General features: G+C 41.3%; 1 protein-coding gene across 1 annotated transcript in view; it reads left to right on the top strand.

Annotated features, from left to right (window-relative positions):
• SPON1 (spondin 1) overlaps nucleotides 1–22,622 on the top strand; it is a 342,316-nt gene that overhangs the window by 212,618 nt on the left and 107,076 nt on the right. The window contains exon 6 of the mRNA XM_004472523.5: nucleotides 8,782–8,930. Coding sequence (XP_004472580.1) covers nucleotides 8,782–8,930 — 149 coding nt within the window. The remainder of the gene's footprint in view (nucleotides 1–8,781; nucleotides 8,931–22,622) is intronic.

The following is a 22,622-nucleotide window of genomic DNA, read 5'->3' as shown; positions in this document are numbered from 1 at the left end:
GACCTCATTGATATGACTTAAGCAATTGTGCAGACTCACAAAACTAGAGTCCGAAAGATAGGTTTATGGGAGATAGAAAGGGAGTAGGGGGTGGTGAGCCAAAGCCCATATGGGCAAAATCTATGATAAGGTGGAAGGATGTGGTTGAGCAGTGGTTAGGGATGAGAGTGGTGCAGTGAAATGATTGGGTTCAGCAGTGCTAGTCTGTGACAGGTAGTAGGATGGGGGGGGGGGGGTTCGGTTGGACTCTCCATGGAACTGGGGGGAGGGTTGGGGAAAGGAGCACGTGAACTCTGGGGGTTTGCATGTCTGTGGTTAAAACTATAATGTTGGGAATGTGGGTTTTTTTTGGCAAATATGGCAGGGGAGGATTACTGGTATAGGTCGTTGGGTGTGATGGGATATACAAGATAGGGCACAATGCTTCTGTGGAATATATAAGTGTTCATACTGCCATAGTGTATCTCAATGGGTAGAGAACCACACAATAAACAGGAAAATATTAAACTCCCATCTTGGTGAGTCCTGCTATGTTCTCAATTAAAGGGACAAGAATCCCTCGAGAACATAGGCAGTGTCTATTGTTTTTTGCTGTTGTTGTTGTTCTCTATTTCATTTATTTCTGTTCTAATCTTTACTATTTCTTTCCATCAGCTTGATTTGGAATTCGTTTGCTATTCTTTTTCTAGTTCCTCCAGGTGTGCAGGTTGATCTTCAATTTTAGCTCTTTCTTCTTTTTTAAATATAAGCATTGAGGACTATAAACTTTCCTCTCAGCACTGCCTCTGCAGTGTCCCATTGTTCTGATATGTTGTAGTCTGTTTTTTATAGGTCTCAATATATTTGCTGAATTCTCTTGCAATTTCTTCTTTGACCCAGTAATTATTTAAGAGTGTGATGTTTAATATCATATGCTTATGAATTTTCCCCTTTTCTACTATTGATTTCCAGCTTCATTCCTTTATGATCAGAAAAAGTATTTTATATGATTTCAATCTTTTTAAATTTATTGAGACTTGTCTTTTGACTCAGCATATGGTCTATCTTGGAGAAGGATCCATGAATACTTGAAAGGAAAGTATATCCTGCTGTTTTGGGGTGCAATGCTCTATAGATGTCTGTTAGATCTAGTTCATTTATCATATTATTCAAGTTCTCTGTTTCTTTATTTATCCTCTCTCCAGGTGTTCTATCCAAAACTGAGAGTGGTGTATTGAAATCTCCAGCTATTGTTGTAGAGGCATCTATTTCTCCCTTCAGTTTTGTGAGTTTGTGCCTGATGTATCTGATGGCAATCAGACTAGGTGCATAAATATTTAGTATAGTTATTTCTTCTTGGTGAATTGCTGCTTTTATTAATATGTAATGACCTTCTTCATCCTTTATAACAGTTTTCCATTTAAAATCTATTTTGTCCAATATTAGTATTGCTACTCCAGCTCTTTTTTTTTTTTTTTTTTTTTTTGGCTACTATTTGCATGGAATATCTTTTTCCAACCTTTCACTTTAAAAAAAAAAACAAAAACCTTTTAGGAGGTACTGGGGATTGAGCACATACCTCATATATGGAAAGCAGGTGTTCAGCCACTTGAGCTACATCTCCTCCCCTGCAAACCTTTCACTTTTTTTTTCTCCCACATATGGGTTCATATGTGGGAGGCTGGTGCTCAAACACTTAGCTACATTGGCTCCCCCAAGTTGTTTTTTTTGTTCGTTTGTTCTGTTTTTAAGAGGTACCAGGGATAGAACCAGGACCTTGTGTGTGGGAAGCAGGTGCTCAACCACTTAAGCCATATCTGCTCCACCAACCTTTCACTTTTAATCTGGTTGCAACATTATGCCTGAGGTGAGTCTCTTGTAGACAACATGTAGATGTCTCATATTTTTTTATCCATTCCATCAGTATATGTCTTTTTACTGGGGAGGTCACTCCATTAGCATTCAATGTTAGTACTGTAAAGGCATTACTTACTTTGTTCATTTTGTCCTTTGGCTTTCTGTTGTCATATTGTACTATTGTCTTTTTACTCTTTAATCTGCTCTTCCTAATAATCTTCATTTCTACATTCTTCTACAAGTCTTTCACCTTTGCGTTTTCCTTTCATGCTGCAGCACTCATTTAATATCTCTTGTTATTCTGGTCTTTTGGTAACATATTCTATCAGTTTTTGTTTGTCTGTGAAGCCTTTGAACTCCCCCTCACTTTTGAAAGATAGTTTTGCTGGACACAGAATTCTTGCCTGGCAGTTTTTCTCTTTCAGTACCTTAAATACATCATACCACTTTCTTCTCTCTCTATGGTTTCTGCTGAGAATTCAGTACTTAATCTTATCAAGGTTCCCATGTATGCAATGCTTTTCTCTTGTTGCTTTCAGAATCCTCTCTTTATCTCTGATATTTGTCATTCTGAATAGTAGGTGTCTCAGGGTAGGTCTATTTGGATTTATTCTGTTTGGGGTACATTGTCCTTCTTGGATATTGATATTTTTGTCTTTCATAAGGGCTGGGAAGTTTTTGGTCATAATTTCCTCAAATATTCTTTCTGCCCCTTTTCCATTTTCTTCTCCCTCTGGAACACTGATAATGCATATGTTTGTGCATTTCATATTGTCATTTAATTCCCTGAGGAACTGTTCCATTTTTTCCATTCTTTTTCTGTTCTCCTGTCTTTTCCAGTTCAGATGCTCTGTCCTCTAAATCATTAAACCTGTCTTCCAGCATTTCAAATCTGCTCTTATATGCCTCTAATGTATTTTTAATCTCACCCATGAGTCTTTTTTTTTTTTTAAAGATTTATTTATTTCTCTCCCCTCCACCCTGGTTGTCTGTTCTCTGTGTCTATTAGCTGCATCTTGTTTCTTTGTCCGCTTCTGTTGTTATCAGCGACATGGGAATCGGTGTCTCTTTTTGCTGCGTCATCTTGTTGTGTAAGTGGCGCCATTCTTAGGCAGGCTGCACTTTCTTTCGCACTGGGCAGCTCTCCTTATGGGACACACTCCTTGCACATGGGGCTCCCCTACGCAGGGGACACCCCTGCATGGCACGGCACTCCTTGCGCACATCAGCACTGCGCATGGAGCCTGCTCCACATGGGTCAAGGAGGCCCAGGGTTTGAACCACGGACCTCCCATGTGGTAGACAGATGCCCTAACCACTGGGCCAAGTCTGTTTCCCACCATGTGTCTTTCATTCCCATAAGGTCTGTTACTTTTCTTAGCAGGCTTTCATATTATTCTTTATGCTCACCCGATGTCTTCTTAATATCCTTTATCTCTTTAGTCATATTTTCTTTCAATTCTTTGAATTGATTCAGGAGAATTATATGATTATTATCAATTAATTATTTTAAATCCTGTATCTCTTCAGGATATTTGGTTTGTTCCTTTGGCTGGGCCATCTCTTCCTATTTCTAGTATGGTTTGTAATTCTTTGCTGATGTCTAAGCATCTGAATATGTTAGTGAATTTACTCTGATGGCCAGTTTCTCTCTCTTGCTTATTTATTTTCCACAGCTCTTTTATTTACTTATTTATTTATTTATTTTTAAAGACGCTTTAGGTTACATAAACATTACATCCAAAATACAGGGGATTCCCATATACCTCACCCTCTCCCCCTCCCACGCTTTCCCCCATTAACAACATCTTTCATTACTGTGGTACATTTGTTACAATTGATGAAAACATATTGAAGCATTACAATTAACCATGGACTATAGTTTACATTGTAGTTTACACTCTGCATCACACAATTTTATAGCTTTTGACAAAATGTATAATGGCCTGTATCTGTATTGCAATGTCATGGAAGACAATTCCAAAGTTCCCCAAATGCCCCCATGTCATACCTACTTGTCCTTTTCCGTCCCCTAAGAACCTCTGGTGGCCACTGCCTTTATATCATTGTTACAAGTTCTTCCATTATGAGAATAATAATAAGTCTACTTTAGTCCATAGTTGCATTCACCCCTTACGTTTGTTCATTCCTCAGTCTTGAGGATTATGGGATGGTGATACTCACTCTGTTTCTGATTGAGAGGGGCCTTAGATCCTGTGAGGCAGATGGATAGAACTCTTCTTTGATATTTTGGTTCAACTTATTCTAAATCTTTCAAATCGCCCAGCTTAAGTTATCAAAATCAGGCCAAGGATCCACTGAGGCACAGATTTTCTCCCAGGAATTGGGGTACAGGGAGAACCAAAAATAGGTACATCCATGCAATTTCTAGGCCAGCCAACAGATGGCATTTGTTGGCACACCTTTCCACAAAAATGTTTCAAGCTCCATTTCCTGTGTTTTGATGTGGCCAGAGCCAAGATTTAAAGTGGGCTCTGCTGGTTGAATTCACTGAAGAGGAGCTCCCCAATTCCCCTTCCCTTATTTCTTGTAACAGCTAGGGAGGAAGATGTCTGTTCCCCTATCAGTCACCTGCAGTGAGCCAGGGGTTTTACCCCAGTTTAATATCTTGGGGGTGGGGGTGGGGAATCCTTCCCAGCCACCATGGGAGTTTGATAACTCACACTTGTTGTTTCAGGTTCTTCATGTCTCTTTTCCTCACCCTCTTGGGAATTGTGTAGCATCATCCTTGTCTGCTGACCCCCAAAGCAGGTTCCTTGGACAGATTTTGGTTCTTTCTACATTGTTTTTGTGAGAGAGTTGAGCCCCTGCCTACTCCGATACCATATTCCCACCCGTTTAGATTTAATTCAACCAATTACTATTTAATTGAGCCCATTTTATGTGCCAACCACTAGACATGACCTCATCGACTTCAGCCTCAAAACAACACTAAAAGCTGGTCATATCAGTATCCCCATTTTACAGAACAAATGACTGAGTTTGAGAGTGGCTAAATGACTTGTTTGAGCTCACAAGTTGCAGACTTGAGATTAGAATACACATTGCTTTGAATCCAAAAACCAAACTTTCAACTATTTTACCATACTACCTCCTAAGGACTTTCCAATTTTCCCTCTTATTGGTTCATACATCAGACCCTTGGTTTTCATTTCCACTACTATTTCTCCAACTCAGACTGTATACAACCCATGAGGGAATGTGTTGAAGGACCTCCTGGTCGGTGTCCTCATCCTTGGGCCTTCCTCTTTTCCTACCACAGTGCATGTCCTATAAGAGATATGGCACATTGTGGTGGAGAAGAGGGGGCACTGGTGCCAGACAGACTCAGGTTTATTTCTAGCTTCTTCACTCACCTGCTTAGCCTCTCTAAATTTTCTCATATAAAAGATGGGGATTATGATGGTATCTGTATCAAGAGACTTTTCTTTTTGCATATTCGGTGAGATAATGTAAGTCAAGTCCTTGGCATGGGCCTTGTATGTAACTGATGTTCAGTAAGTGGTAGGAATAGTTGGTCATTCTTCCCAGAAGGATGCTTTCATCATACATCCCCCTTTCCTGAGCCTTTTACTATGGATGGTGTATTAATCTGTGTTCTCTAGGGTAATAGAACCAATAGGAGATATCTGTAAATATTATGAGACTTTATAAAGTTGTCTTATGTGACCATGAGGATGCATGTGTCCAAATTCTCTGGGGCAGGCTACAAGCCAAGAACTCTGATGAAAGTCTTCAATGAGTTCCCCAGGAAATGCTAGTTGTTTAAAGTAATGGGAATTCTCTCTCTTGAGTGCTGAAATCACTTCTCCTTTGAAGGCCTTCAACTGGTTGGATCAGACATCTCTCATTGCGAAGGGAATCTCCTCATTTGACTGTAGATGTAATCAGCCATAGATACAATCAACTCACTGAGGATTTAAATCCACTAAATGTTCTCACAGTACAATTTGACCAGTGCTTGCTTGACCAAACAACTGGGCATCATTATCTAGCCAAACTGACACATGAGCTTAACCATCTTAGATAGGAACTCAGCATCCTCAACAACTTAGCCCTGACTTTCTCTTTCACTTTATCGCTTTGTTCTTCACCTCTCCTGGTAACCAAAATGTTCTCTTCAGTTTCCTGACCTGTCAGTGGGATGCAGTTTGATGAGCATATGCTCTGGAGTCAGGTGGATCTGGGCTTGAAACACATCTTTACCTCTTGCTAGATGTGAGCAGGAAAGTTACACAATTTTTCTGACCCTCAAGTTCCTCATCCATGTTCTTTTTTCTATCATAACCCTAATGATGCTGGATTGCAATAAATCTGCAATTTATTCCTCACCCCCATCCCCAGACTGTGAGTCTGATCCTGTCTTTGTTAGGCACCTCCTGCTGTGCTTGTTGCATCATTAATGGAAATAGAGTGAATAAATCAGGAAGACTCATCTGGGTCCATCTCCTTTTCCTTCCATGATTGTACGTGCTCCCATTCTAACTCATCTTATCCCATATTACTCATATTTCTTAACTCTTTTACTAAATTAAGTGCAGGTTTTGTGTTATATACATTTTTGTAGTTTCCCTAATACCAGGGAGGTAGAAACTATAATTATTGAGTGCCTATTGTATGCCAGTATGATATCACATACATTATCTGTTTAAGATAATCTAATTTAATTCTCAATAAAGTTAAGAGAGTTGGGTATTATCAAAGAGGTAGGCATTATCATCCTTGAAATACAGAGGAAGGAGCTGAGAGCCAGATAAGCTAACTAATTGGAACTGGATTAAGTTTACACAGCTAGTTAAGTGGCAAAACTGGGATTTGAATCTGTGTCTTCCAATTCAAAGACCAATGTCTTTGGGGGGTTTTTGTTGTTGTTTTTTGTTTTTAATATTTAACAGTATACAGGATAGATGAGTGCTTTACCCTAGAAGGTGTCAGAAATTCTGTTGAACTGAGACTTGAACTTAATCAAATTGAATCAAATCTGTGCAAGTCAGCTCCCAAATGGGTCAGCACATACACTGCCACCTTCCTATGCTATGGTTTGGATGATATACTTCAGTAAATGTGTCCTGAGAACTCACAGAACATCAGGCACAGTGATAGGCACTGGGGATACAGCAATGAGACAGGTTTCTGCAGGTAGCTTACAGTCTGATGGGAAAACAGACATGTAACCATGATAATAAATATAATCTGTGCTGTGTGGAGACAGGGGACAAAAGTAAGTCATGAAGGAGAATGAAAATTAGTCACGCTAAGAAGGGGGAGAGCCCAAAGGCAACAGCATGAGCTAAGCCACTAAAGTGTGGGATTGCAGATAGGATAGGCCTGGAGCAAGGAGATATCATGGTGGAACAGGGCAGCGGGAGCAATAGGCATGAGTCTTCCTGTGTTCGTATAATGAACCAAAGTTGCATCAGTCAGCCCTTGTCCCTCTGCAAACAGCACTTGGGGCTTAGATGCAGCTAGGACAGTCTCCCCACCCAGGAAATGAGTTACAAAAACATCTGGCATCATTTCCTGTCTGTATTCTCTGGGGAGCTGAGGAATAAACTTGGAGTTTTCACTTCCCTGGATGTGTAGGAAATGATGAGCAAGAAATCTGGAAGATCCTCCTGGTGATGTCATCTGCCCAAGGTGGCAGATGGCTGCATTCAGCAAGCCAGGAGGTGGAGTCTGACTTTGTGCCTATGTTCTTGATGTGGCCCTGAAGCAGAGGTCCCTAGGGTAGCAGCAGGTGGCAGGTATAAACACCTGTTCAGAATCATATCCTTAGGTAGAGAAATAGAGTGGAGAGCTCTGCACAATCAGGGCCATTGTATGGTCAACTGCAAAGGTCAGTTGGGTCCACCTAGTTCAAGGTTTCCTCTTCAGCTATGCTTGAAAATGTTCTTTGAGGCTTTCTAAAACCAAATAAAGAATGGCTGAGAACTGGGCCAAAGTTATGATGAACAATATGTAATTCTGTCAATTATAAATATATATGTATCTGTATTCATTACATGCAAAAATAAATCCAGTGTTGTGCTGATATTGACTATCAATCCCCCCTTCTCTTCCCCGGGGACTTGGATAAAATCCACAGGTCATCTTTTGCTCAGTCTTACTCAAAGCTTATTCTGTTTCCCCTACTCTTGTGTTGTACATGATCATGACCAAACCCCTGTGGACTGATCGCTTCCACTTCTCCAAACTGTCCATTTCCATCCTTTAAACGTGGCTAGCCTACCTGCCAGTGATCCTGGCAAGTACGTAAAGCCAGCTGAGGACAGCAGTGCTTATTCCTGAGAATTGCCTAAGGCTATTTCCCCACTTAAATCCTTTACCTTTTGTTCCTGTTTGCCTCTGTTTCTACACTCCAGTTTGACTCCTTTCATGCATTCTTCACACTGCTGCCTGTATCTAAAATACAAATGACATCCAAATTCCCAAAGCATTTAGTACAAGGCTATCCACGAGCAAGCTCCTTCCTACCTCCCTAGCATCATTTCCTTTCCTACCTCTCCCCTTGACAGTTTGTGGCACAGCACTTTACTAAATTACTTATGGCTCCGCAACACACAATGTTACTTGATGTTTCTGAGTCTGCCAAAAATAGCCTTTCCCCTGTACTCTGCCCTACAAATCTAATTGGCCTTGGCAATTCTTTCAAGCTGTCCCCATCTCTGAGACCCTCCCAGACAGAATCCATCATTCTGGGTTTCCTCGGTGCCTCGTTCAAGCATCTGCCATCTCCCTATCTGCATATTCCCAAGACTGACCACATCTTGAGAACAGGGCCTGTTTTATTCATCACTGAATAGCACAGGGCTTTACACAGAGCTGGTTGAACTGTAATCTGACAACACCTCCTCCCCGTCATTTAAGGGACTTGCATTTTAGTCACAGCCACACTGACAACTGCATTCTGATTGGCATTCCCAGGTCGGGCCAATCACTGGTCTGCAATCATCGGTGGATCCCACTCCAAGAATTACGTGCTGTGGGAGTATGGAGGATATGCGAGCGAAGGCGTCAAACAAGTGGCAGAACTGGGCTCACCAGTAAAAATGGAGGAAGAAATTCGACAACAGGTAAGAAAAAAAAACCACAAAGTGATCAAAAACCAGAAATGTGGTTAACATATTCCTTGGATTTCTTCCCTAGGAGCTTGGTATTTGCAGAACAGCGTGCTGGGAAATTGGTACCCTAGCTAAATCTATTTGCTGAGTTTGGGGGGTTTATGTTAAGTAGAGAACAGAGGGAGGCAGAGATGTACATCTCATTGTCTCTAGCTTCTCCCTGAATGCATTTGTGTTTTCTTCAGCTTGTGGTAAAAGCTGCTGCTGCGGCTGCATTGTGGGGTTGTCACGTCTTGGGTCTCCTGAGAGTCAGTGTGGTGAATGACAGTTTCTTCCTATAATCCTTGAGAGGATCTGGGGAGTGATATTCAAGCTGTCTAAGGCAAAATTGCCATCTTGGAAAATAAACACTTGGGTGTTGGTACATCCTTTATGCAACTACGTCTTGAGGGGTTTGATAAATTAGTTGGTCGTTAGTCGTAATCATTCTGGACTGAAGCACTTTTTGTACCATGTCTTGTGGGCCAGCAGCTGTGCCCTTGTCTAGGCATCCACTAATACCACTGAGAGAAAAGGGAGAAATCACCATCATTCTGTTAGATTTGTTGGGCTTACAATGCCACCACCCCTCATGAAAAGCCTTATCCGGTAGCATAGAAAGAGGTTGATGAAAGGATCTTGGAAGAGCATGGGTTTTTGATGGCTGTTTACATGCTTCACAGAGAGGCAATCATAAGCCTCAGCCGTCACTGTCCACAAAAGCCTTTGCAGCCTGAGAGGGCTCAGTGGGCAGCCATGTCTCACTGCCCACCAAGCACTCTGGGGGGAGTTAGGAAAGCGTAATACCTGTTTGGGATGTGGTCATTTCACAAAACAGTCACCAAGAGACCATTGCCTGAACCGTGATCCTGTCTCATGTCTCCTGAGACCATGCGGGGGACCCCGTGTCTCAGTGGCCTGGGGACTGGAGGAGAGGCCCGTGTCTGCCCCTCTTGGCATGAAGTACACATGCTCAGCACAGGGTGGTGAGTGGGGGCTGAGGCCCCAGTGCCTTCCCTTGCAATCTACCATTTGGACTCCAAACCACCCCAACACCCAAGTTGAGTCCACCAAAGGCCATCCTGACTCCTACTTAATCCTCTGAGGAATCTTTTGTGGCCCAGAGTTAAAAATGCCCAGGAATTAGCTTATGTTTCTGATTAATCTGATTTCAAGTGTTTTCTCCTTTCTGGGAAAAAATGTTCTACCAGATATTTCAAGATCACTTGCTCTTCAAACATTTATCCATCTCACGCCTTCATGTTTTTTTGATGCTGGTTCCCATGCCTAATAATGGAGATTGCTCATTCAGACTGTAGCACGGCCACATACATCTTCAAAATCAGAGAGGTCTTCATATTGGTCCTACTATGCCTGGCCTGCCATGGGGGGCAGCAGGAAACTCTTGTCTGGGATCCTGGGGATCCTATTCCAGATTCTCAGACATGGAACTGTGACACGTTGGCTTGTTGAGATCCACTGGGTGATATGTTGACAACAATTTGTTCCAGATAATAGCTAAAATAAACGAAGACATTAAGTAATAAATTAATAAACTACATTAGACCAGGGTCAAAGCATCTTCATTAATAATGCTTGTCTCACTTGGCTTTCTTGAGAGGTTTCTAGAGAGAAGGGAAGCATGCAGGGATTATAGAAACTGGAACTACATTGTGCTGGTGAAGATTATCTCTCTCAGGTACATAGAACTAAAAAGGTTGAAAACTGCTGGGTGAGACCTCCCAGTCTTAGGAATATCCTTCTTAGGAAAACATTCCTTGCTTGGCGTGTTCCTAACCGGCGTACCCGGGATGCACTCCTATGCCACAAATTGTCAGCCTTTCCCAGGTGGCCTGTGTTCCTGACATAAAGTCATAAAAATAAGTTTATGAGTACTGCCTATAGAAATTAAGGCTTCCACTGGGCAGGTCTCAGGGTCTTGCACTACCTTTCAGGTCCACTGAATGCCAGGCATCCATTTTTACCCCACACATCTAGCCTAACTGGACAATGTTATCATCTTAGTTTTATAGCTAAAGAAACCAAAGCACCGTCCATAGCTAGAAAATATCAGACGCAGAACTTAAAGCCAAGTCTTTCTGGCTCCAAGGCCTGAACACAGAACCAGATAGTTAATTTGCAGGCCCCAGTGCAGAATGAATATGTGGAACCTCTTGATCAAAACAAGATTCAAGAAAATAATAGCAGAACATCAAACCAAGCACGAGGCCCTACTAAGCACAGGCTCAGGGGCAGCCCGCAGGTCTCAGACCCACGCAGCCAGGTCTGCCTGGGAAACCTTCACTGCCCCACACAAAACTGCCCTCACCAGCCTCCGGGGTAAGCCTCTGAAATAAGCCCTGTTTCCAGTGCTCCAATAGCTCGAGCTCCTTGGCTCCTTGGAAGGTCATTCAAACTGAGTGATTTCAGGGTCCTGGCACTTCCAAACAATTCACAGTTTTAAATATTATTCCTTGCAAGCATGAAATTTATTATATTTTTGTTAGTCAGGTAAGAAAAACATAAAAAGGACCAAGAATATGAATACTCCTAGAATATAAAACTGTCCTCTGAACAACCAGGGAATGTGCTCAAACAGCTCTACAAATGAACGCAGTGTTCTCAGCTTTTAATACCATCTCTCCTACCAATTGCTCTATCAAAGAACTTGAGTCCAACTCTGATGAAAATAAAAAGCTTTCTTTTCCCAAGAAAGACATTTATATGCTTACTGGAATTCTCTTAGGATAGATTTATCACTCACTGCAAGTTTCAAGGGCATTAAAAATCACAGTACATATTGTTGGAGGTAAAGTTTATGCTAATGACTTTCAGACACAAATGGACAAAAGTAATAATTCCATTAGTAGTGGAAAATTACAATACTGTTGCATATAAATTTTAATGTTATAATAACTCTAAAATACCAAGAAAATTAATAAAAATTACAGTAGTGTTATTGGCCATCCTGACAATGGTGGCTGGAAAGAGTCGGGGGAAGTTACAGTGCATACTCCTTAATAAGGGGACAGAGGAAAAATGCCTCCTGGTGGCCAGTGGGGACTGGGGATTAGAACTACTAAACTCTGGTTATGCTGGCAACTCACAAGTGGGTAATCCAAGGCCGGCAGAAAATGGTACATCACCCTTGCAGATAGGCATGGGAACCAAGAGTGAGCTGATAGAGTCAAAGTTCTGAAAACTCTATACCCCACTTAGTTTCTACTTCTGTAAGTATAGATTTACAAGGTCTTTACTAGGTGTGTGGTTCTCTGCTGGATACTGACCCAAAGATGCCTCCATCCATGCAGTTATTCATGCTAGAAACAGGCACTGCCCCATCCTCAAGTCTCTCCTCTCTTATATCCACCCTCACTGCCACCACCCCGTCTGAGCCGCCCTCATCTCCTCTCCCCTCCTCCTAGTCTCCACCCTGCCCCAAGGCCAATACTCTAGGATGATGTCCAGACCCCCTGTCACTGCTTGAAACCCTCCATGACCTGGCCTTGCCTTACGTCTCCAATCATTTCTTGTTGCAATTCTAAGCTTTGACCATGCAGAATCTCTTTCACTTTCCCCAAAGATCCATGCCTCTCTTGCATGGGGCTTCTCTCTGCCTAGAGCATCTTCCTTCACCCCTTAACTGGACAACTACTTATCCTTAAGGTCTCAGTTCAAATGTTGCCTCTTCCTGGAGGCCTTTCCTGATTGGGTAGTAAATCAGTCCTCTTGCCAGGTGCTCACCCAGCACCCTGTGCCTCCTCTGTCATTGCAATCATCACATTTCACTGTGCAGGCCTTTGTGTGACCTCCATTCTAATAGAAGAGTTGTGGAAAATAAATTTTAAAAAAGAAGTTAAATGATGATAAATTGTGGTAAGTGAAACAAGGGGTACCATAGAGAACAGTGTCAGAGAATGGCCTGCTTTGGATAACATGGGCAGGGAGAACATCCCTGATGAGCGACCATTAAGCTGAATCCAAAAGAAAAGCATGAGGGAAAGATTATTCCAGATAATGTGCAAATGCCCTGATGCAAGAAAGCGCTTATTGTACTTGAAGAACAAGGAGAAGACTCGTGTGGCAAGAGGAGGGTGGGTGCGAGGGAGTGGGGCACAACATGAGATCGGAGAGCTGATGAATGACCACTTCACTCTCATTCTGAAAAAAAATCACAGAATGGGTAAGAAATAACTCCCTCTATGTAATGCTGGAGTTTCTTTAGAGGAATCTCTGCATTACCAGGGGAAATGTGCACTCACATTGGACTGTGGCAGTTCTGGAATGGGCCATTCTCTGAGTGACCCCAGATTTTAACCAAAGACCTCTCCTCCTGCTCCTGTCAGTGAATACCTGTGTCATTCCATCTTAGTTTACAGATCAGCTCCTCGGGAAGACGGCTCCAGTGCCCCTTCCCCGGGCTTCTGCAGCTCCCTGTGCTGTCCCTCTCCTACACTGAATCGTCACTGCGAGCCCCCTTGAAGGCAGGCACCTTGCAGGTTTTCCTCCCTCCTGCCCCTTTTCAAGCCCACCTTTGCTTCTTTTCATACCTCCTGCTCTGTCATTACTGTTACTTTTATCTCTTCATTCATTTTAAACATGTATCTTTCAAAATCTTCTTTTATTTCAGGATCTTAGGGATAATTTTATTTTTAATTGAACTTGCTCTCTCCTCCTGTCACTAGTTCCCTCTTTTGATTTTGGATTGTTTCATTTTCTGCTGGTTTGTTGTTTCCCTTTTTTCCTTTAGAAGTCCTCTGTGCTCAGGTTGTGGAGCCTCTTCTGAGTGTTTTTGTATTTTCTTCTCCTGGTGCAACCCAGGTGGCTATGTGATTTCTCATCTCAGGGTTCCCCCCTGCTCAGCTAGTGCAGTGTGGACTCTGCTTACATGTGGAAGAGGCTGGGGTTCTGTTTCTTGGTGACTTTTTTCCACTTAGAGCTGTGAACAGATGGCACTCTTCCTTGCTATGTTCTCCAGGTGATTGATGGAGAGTTTTCTTAGAACTTTTTCATAAACTGGGCAGCCCTTCAAAAACATCCAGCTTTCTGTGAAGAGTGGCTTCCCATACCCCACCTCACGGTGACTCAAGAAACTCCCCTCCTGTCCCTGAATGGGGTTCCAACCCCCCACCTATAGCTCCTGGGGCCCATATTCCAGACCAGGACCCTGACAGGTCACCATGCACCAGGTCCTGCTTACTATTCTGGGTTAGACTTTCCTCCCCACTTCTGGCATCTGGGGAATTTTTCTAAACTCAGTTATTTAATTTTTAAAATTGATTTTACTATATTTTGTCCAGAATCTATGTGTTTATAGCAGGAGGTAGAACCTTTTGCATTGGCACAGTCTTCCATGTTTTCAGATGTTCATCAGAGTATCTCCAGAACCTAATACAGTGTCTCACACCTAGTGGGTGCTCAGTAAATATATTTTGAATCAACGAGTTGACTAATTAACAAGCCGTGAATGTCTCTTACATAAAACCATGAGCTTTGCATGCCTCCCCATCCATGAATCATGCTCTAGGAAAACCATTCCAACTTTGAAATTTCTCTGGACTCATGGCTTCCCTGACCAGAAGAAGTCAGATAATGGTGTACCTGAATATGAGCATTGTGGCAATTTGAGATTATTTATGAATTCCAAAATGAGAGATTATGTTTGTAAACTGGTCTGTTCCTCTGGGTGTAATACTCTTTGATTGTATCAGATTCAGCTGAGATCCATTGATTAAATTATATTAAGATTAGGGCTTCGATCTGACCACGTCATTAGGGTGACTCAATTTGAGTCACGCCCTCTTTGTGGGCTATATAAATGGATGCTCAGTCAAGGAGACACACAGTAGTAGAAACACAGAGAAAATGTGCAGAGGAAGAGAGACAGCTCCATAGACACAGCTGAAGCCCTGTAAAGACAGATGAGCCACTCACCTGATAGTTTGTAGCTGAAGAGACCAGAGCCCTGAGCAGCTGAGCAGGCCTAGAAAGAAATGAACCCTCTGGCCTACAGCTAAGGTCAGAAGAAGCTGGATCCATGGAGCTTTAAGAGGAAAGAGGAAGGCTGAACCCTCAGAGATGTCACCACCATCTTGCTTCAAAACATGGTAACAGATTTTGGTGAGGAACTAACCTTGAGTTGAACTCTTTAGGGCCCTATAACTGTAAGCTTTTATCCCAAATAAATAACCTTTTAAAAAGCCAACAGATTTCTGGTACTTTGCATCAGCCCCCCTTTGGGCTAATACAAGCACTGATTATTTCTTCTTCAGGAGGTCATGCTTTGGAGAATTACAGAAATCAGTTAGCAGGATGGTCGTACCACCTGTGGCATGAGAACCAAAACACAAGCAGGTATTCTTTTTCTTTGAGGTTGAAATAGTTTATAAGGTTCCAGGAACTGGTAGAAAAGTTATATAATTTTCTTTTCTCATCTCCTTTAGGTCTTGGAGATAATATATGTCTACTAAACTTTTGGTTTTCCCAATTTTTAATTTTCTAAACTTTTCATCACTTTCCTCTAATTAAAACTTTTTGCCTAATTTCCGATGTTTTCCATGGATCACAACATGTTGCCACACCTAGTTAAGAAAGTCACTCACACACACACTTTACCAAATTAATTTGTAATAATAAAACATCAATGATCTTTAGTGCCTGTAAGAAGTAGTCTGGTATAATGGCTAAAAGCACTGGCTCTGAATCAACATTTCTTGTGTTCAAATCCTAGTTCTACCACTTACTCTATGACTTTGGGCTTGTTACCTAACTCCTCTGTGCGTCAGTTTTCTCTTCTATGAGATGAGAATTATAATAATGCCAACACTATAGAGTTATTGTGAAGAGTAAATGGCTGTATATGTGTAAAGAGCTTGGAGTAGAGCCTACCCTGTAGAAAGTGCTCACTAAATATAACCCATTATTATATTTTCATTCTTAAATCTATTTCCTCATCAGTAAAATGAGGAATTTGTCCTAAGAGTCCTCACAGGAAAGAGAAAATATGATTCTAGTTGTTCAAGTTCATCATGTCATTCCTCAGTTTGAGGATGCCCAAAGCATGAGGCCACAACTCTTTGCCTGGCATTCCCTATCACCCCAAGCGTGTCTCTCTGCCTGCCCCCTCTTACTCCCGTTCAATAGCCTCATCTCCCAGTGTGCCCTAATTCTCTGTCCCAAACTTGACCATGAGCAACTTAAAGAAAAGAACTGTGCCCTCAATAAAAGGAGCCACAACCAACTCCATGCCCTTTCCCAACTCTATTCCTGTGCTCATCCTCTGCCCCATCCTTGGAAGGGCCTTTCCTGCAATGCCCTTAAGAGCTAGTTCAGTGCCACCTCCTGCAGAAGGTCTAAAGAACACCAAGAGTGGGAGATCTTTCCCTTTGCAACAGGACACCAGCCAAGGGGCTGGAATGGGAACAAGACTCCCAAACTGAAAAGGTGTTCTGTTGAAGTCTTTTTTGATAGTAAGCAACAGAAACCCACTCTGGCTTTAAAAAAGGAAAAGAAATTTTATTGTAGGTAGAAAGTAGGACTCATGAGAATCCAAGTTTATACTGAGTACAGAAAATTCTCATGAGAGCTGGAACTGGAAGTCATCAGACTGAGGCAACCACTGTCTCCATTGCTCTCCCCCTTTCCCACAGTCATGTGACCTTTTCTGTGCTCCCTTATGTGCATCTCTTCCCCTGTCCTTTCTCAGTAGACCTGCTACCTCTGCTTCCTTATATTGTGCATGGCCCCAAACAATTCTTACATGACCATCCATATTGGCTTCACACAGCCAGCTAAGCAGGTCTGGTGACTTAGTTGAAATACTAGAAAGACAGATTGATCACTGGATGGCCTGTGCATCAGTGCCCACTGCAACAGAAACTGATGTCTCGTCGAGTCATGACCATGCCTACATAAAGAACCACCCGGGCTATCTCCTCATAAAGGGACTATGGGTAGGTCAGTGTACACTAAAAGGAGAATTGAAAGGGAAGGCAAAATAATTGACATTGCAGGACAGCAGTGGACTGGTAAGAACTGGACACATCCCAGAGCCTCAGCTGAAGGACTGGGAATTCAAGGCAAGATGGCAGTCCAATAGGAGGGAGAGGCATTAAAGAGAACAGAAGTTCATCTCAAAGGAGAGGGACGATCAGCAGAAACCAAGGAGGCAGAGCTGAGCCAACTGGGCTACAAAATGCTGGATCTAGAGCTTGGTTCAGCAAGTGAGATGGGACCAGCAGACATTACTAGCCCTAACTATGAGGGTCTGGGAAGCAGAGATCAGAGGAAGGAGACCAGGACTGAGCACAGTCAAGAGCACTTAGTTGTACTTGCACCTGCTGCCCTACATTGTTACTTAAGACCTGCAGATACAGCACAGGACAACCAGGTGAGCTTTAATATGGCTTCTTAAGTCTTTGATCTTGAGTAGGTCATGTAATAAGATTCCTCATTTGCAAAATGCTGAAAGTAAGAATATGATCTGTGTATGTTGGCTACAAAGAAATACATGTTGAATACCAGACGTGGGTCAGAACCATTAAATCTAAAAGATTTAAAATCCTCCTTTTCCTCTGCCTTCTAAGAAGTCATTTTGGTTTTGTGGATGAGAATGCGACTGAAAGAAGAGGTAAATCATGCCGCATAAAATTACTAGAGAATAGAAACCAGGAAAAGAGAAGTGAAGAGAGGAGCAGGTCCAGGAAGGCAAGACAGTATTGGAGTTGTAGGGATGAGAAGAGATATATTTGAGCAGCTGTAATTTGGAGTGGAAATCAAGGAAAGGTCCAAAGACGATTTTTAGTAACTTCGCTTTCTAAAAGAAGAGATGACAAGGGAGAGTTTTTAGCAATACACTTTGCAGACTATTGTGTGATGTCATTTGCCCTTTGCTGCTTCCTCAAAAAAACATTCAGTAAAGACCTATAGTACTTTTCAAGACTTCTTGGAGTCAGATTGGGTATATATATTTTTAGGTATGTCATCTCACACCAAACAGCCCTCAGAGGTGTCCAATTTTATTTGGGTTACATTATGATCATTGTATATACCTCCTTTGTCCTTCTCTCCCACCTCATTCAGTGCTTAACTCCATATAGTGTATATAAGTAGGCACTTGTGGTTGATAGAAATAAAGCGATGCCAAGGGTAGGATGAAGAAAAGCTTTAAAGATTCTTGGTCACAAACACTTGATACAGATATCAGAACATTATTTAAAAGCTATGGTTTGCTTTCAGTTGTGTCTTCAAACAAATCCAAATCATAATAGGATAAACAACCAAAGTAATTGAGCAATGCCTGTTCTTTAATAAAACCTGCACAAGGAGCTTTGCTGGAAGGGTACAGAGCCTGCCTCTTAGCAGCAATTTCCAATGTCCACAGTTTTACACAGGAGCATCACAGATCCCTGGAGTCTTTCTGAGAAGCTTTGTATTAGAGAATATGGGACAATTTTATTCAAAACTCACAGGTTGTTCAACTCATTGAAAATCTATTTTTACAGTCACTGAGCCAAAATATTCCAACTAGAAGGCAAATTTAAATGGGGGTAATTAGTAAACTGTCTGAAGATTTAGAGGGTAATTTGGTAGTATCTATCAAAATTGTATATCTACTTTATACGTTGCCTTAGTAATTCCATAGCTAGTAATTTGTCTTTCAGAAATATTCTCACACAAAGATGTATGAAGAAAGATATTCATGACAGCAATGTTTATTAAAAACAAAAGATGGAACAAGCTAATTTTTGATCAATAGGGGACATATTAAAAATTCTGTCTACTTTTATACAATCAAATACCATGCTGGTATTCAAAGGCAGAAGGCAGATCTTGTTATACTGATAGAGAATGTTCCCCAGTGTATGTTCGTAAGTGGGAAAAAGCAGAACAGTATGTACAGCTTGTTGCCGTCTGGGGGAAATAACAGGCAGGGCAGAGTTAAGTGATTATATGCACATATATACTTTTATAGACATCGAATATCTCTATGAAGACACATCAGAAATTGGTTGTCTCTAGAGCAAACAGAGTATAGGGGTCAGGACTGAAAGAAGTGTTCACATTTTACCAACTGTCTTTTTTGACTCTGAATTTTACCATACCTACATCTCACCTATTTAAAAGAATAGTTAAAACCAAGCCCCCCAAAAAAACTTTGAAAACAAACTGAATATTACAAAAAGACCAACTCTATAACTTCATCTGTAAATTTAATGTGTCCCAATCAAATATTTTTAAAATTATATGGGCTGATAACATGGCAATAGGAAATAGTCAAGAATATCCAGAAAGTGTTTTTAAAGATTAATATTTGGGGGTGGGGCACTAGCCAAAGCAGACTTTAAATATAAAACAACATTGTGAAGTGGATGTAGCTCAGTGGTTGAGCACACACTTCAAGGCCCCAGGTTCAATCCCCAGTACCTCCTTAAAAAAAAAAAAAAGAAAACTTTTTAAAGAACTACATTAAGTAAAACCATGAGAAGCTAGAGCATAAATAGACAGATCAGTTGAATCTAATATAAAGGTCAAAAATAAACAAATTCACCCAAATTATTTCATATCAGTTGGGGAAAGAGATTATGTAATAACTAGTAACAGCACTACTGGAAGCCATCTGAGGGACAAAAAAACAAAAACTTTTGCTCCATACCTCAATCGTTAAGCCAAAATAAGCTCTAAATACATTGAAGATTTAAATATTTAAAAAATGAAAACATAAAAGCATTAGAAGAAAACACGAATTATTTTTATAATCTAGTGCAAAATCCCTTCCAAGCATGTCACAAAACCCAGAGGTCATAAAAGAAAACATTGATAAAGTAAACTAAAAATTGTTTTTCAAATGTGGAGCAACGTTATACAAAAAATTTTAAAGATAGAGGAAAATTGGGGGGGGAAATATTTATAACCTATTCAATAACCAAAGAGCTACCTTCTTTACTATACTGAAGGCTCTTAGGGCTTGATTTTTAAAAGACCAACAGTCCAATAGTAAACTGATCAAAGCACATGAACAGGCATGTCTCAGAAAAGGAAATACAAATGGCTTTTAGATATTTGAAAATATGTTCTTTATTTACGATTATGCAAATTAATTCCATGGAGCTACAGTATGTTGTCTAGGTTAACAAGGAACAAACCTTTCGATAAGGGTAACTTGACGGAGGTATGGGGAAACAGACACTGACGTGCTGATTGTGTCTGTGTAATTGGTACAACTTTGTGGAGAGTACATTTCTCTGATCTGCAGCTCCCTATCCAGGAATGCACACACATACACAGGAATTTATACAGGTATACTCTCACATAGGCCCAAAGCTGTTCATGGAGCATTGTAATGCAAAGAGTGGAACAACTTAAATTTCTGTGAATAGGAAACTGGTAAAATAAAAATGAGAATTTATTGCTTCTCGGCCTTTTGGCTAATATCAAGTATAAAAATGGGAATTTGATAGTAAGTCTTTCCAAGACAAATCATTTCATTAAAAAAGAAAGCACAGCAGAGACTTTATGGTGTGTTCCATTTGTGTTATCACTGTAGAGACATATGCTTACATCTCTTAAAGTGTCTATAAAAATATTAATAGTGGTTTCCTCTGGAGCAGGGAACTGAGGCATAGGACGGGGACCTTAATCTCTTCTGTACTCCCTTTGGTGCCTTTTGAAGGTTGTGCCATGTTTTTGTGTTATCTCTTGAAAAATGAGATTATTTTGTAGTTGAATAAAAAAATGAATAAGCCAACCAATCCACCCACACTCAAGCTTAGGAAGCTGTAAGAAACACCATATTAAAGCACTCTGTGTGGTCTCAGTGGACGCTTATCATCCTGGTGACCAGCAGAGCTTTCTCAGCTCCACTCAGGGGACTGGTGAATGTCCCCTGAAGTCCTCCACTGAAGAATACAGTCCCAGGGACTGGTTTGGTCAGGAATACAGATTTATTATCCAGAGGGCCAAAAGCAGTTTACTTAAAGAGTCTGAATCAAGGCCAAGAAGGAGAGCAAAGGTCAGAGTAGGTGCTTGGCCATAGGTCTGATAGGAGAGGCAACACAGAAGTCAGAGGTCAGGGAAGCTGGAGACAGTGTGGGAAGGCTGAAAGGTGTGGGGAGCCTGTTCTGATGTGTTGGCAGCTGAGCTGCATAGTCTAGGAGGGCCTGGACTCCTAAAGGACCAGAGAGGACTGGCTAGAACCTTCTCAAGGTTCCAGAAGTTCCCAAGCCTCCCTCTACACTTTTGAAACTTGAGGCTTTAAGTGTTTAATACTCCACCAAAGAGAGAGCCTTGTCTGTGGCATTGTCCTCCATTTGTGAGCTCAAATCCTGCAGGGCGTTTTGTAGAGTCTCCCTTGTGAGAGTGTGAGCTCCTAAATCACTGTTCCTGCAAGTGCATTGCATGGACTGGTGCCAATCTGCAAACCATTTGCTACCAGCCCATGGTGAGGTGAGTCCAGAAACAAGAATAAGCATTTAGAAACTTTTATTGCAATTTGACCATGTCCAAGGAACTTAATAATAAAAAACCAGGACTTGGATTTTGTATGCTTTGCTTTTTTTCACAAGTCTTTTACAATAGAATTGATAAGCATTATCCAAAAGGGCAGGGGTCATTTCTGAGTAACCTCTTTAATTCCTGCAACTGATTCAGGGACTGGCATATAGTAGATGCTAATAAATGTCTGTTTATCTGAGGTTACTTCAGTCTACTTATATTTAAGATGAAAAAACTGAGGCTTATGAAATGTGCCTTGCCCAAATTCAAATGGCAGTACAAGATCTGGAACTGGGTCTCTGGACTTCCATTTTGTTGCTCTTTTTCTTCTCTCTGCTAAACAGAGAGGAGACATAGATAGCCCCCCAAATTTCACCCTATTGGATGCCCAGTGGTGCCAAAAAATGTACTTAATTTCCACCAGATTCTTCATTCGACACTGTTTAGAGTTGAACTTTGCAATGACTATTTACCATCTAGTGGTAAAAAGGTATGTGCACCTACTGCAGATTTCATTCATGCCATATTTGGGAGGTCACTTGTTCTTAAAGGGCTTAGGACCTCCTGGGAAAGACTGAATATAAATAGGTGATTACAATACAGTGCAATAAGGGCTAGCAAAGTCAAGTACAGGGCACAGGGAACAGAGAGCAGAACCTTTCCCCCTGCTTCTTTAAGTTGGAGTTCTAAGGAGGGGCATTATAATCCTTTTTAAAATTCTCCATGGATGCTCAAAAATATTAGCTCCAGAAATACCTAGAATGTGCACATTCATAGAGACAGAAAGCAAATTACACATTACTAGGAGTGGGGTAGGGGAAGAAGTGGGGAGTTATTTTTTAATGGGTACAAAGTTTCTATTTATGGTGCTGAAAAAGTTGTGGGAATGTTTGGTAGTGATGGTGGCACAACATCATAACATATTTAATACCACTGAATTGTACACTTGAGAGTGGTTAAAATGGAAAATTATACTTACAAATATGTTGCCGTAAGAAAAATTAATATATATATGTTAGCTTCCTCAGGTCTTGCTCTTGCTGCAAACAGTCAGGATCAGAAGAGCAGTTTTCACTGTCACCTTCTCCATGCCTGAGGATGGGCTCATTAACTGAGCATGTTAGGCATACAGCCAATATATGCTCTTTGGCTGAATGAGGTGGCTGTGTACCC

Source organism: Dasypus novemcinctus, chromosome 10 (genome assembly GCF_030445035.2).
Source record: "Dasypus novemcinctus isolate mDasNov1 chromosome 10, mDasNov1.1.hap2, whole genome shotgun sequence".
Classification (NCBI taxonomy): domain Eukaryota; kingdom Metazoa; phylum Chordata; class Mammalia; order Cingulata; family Dasypodidae; genus Dasypus; species Dasypus novemcinctus.
This window is presented reverse-complemented; position numbering and strand designations above follow the sequence as displayed.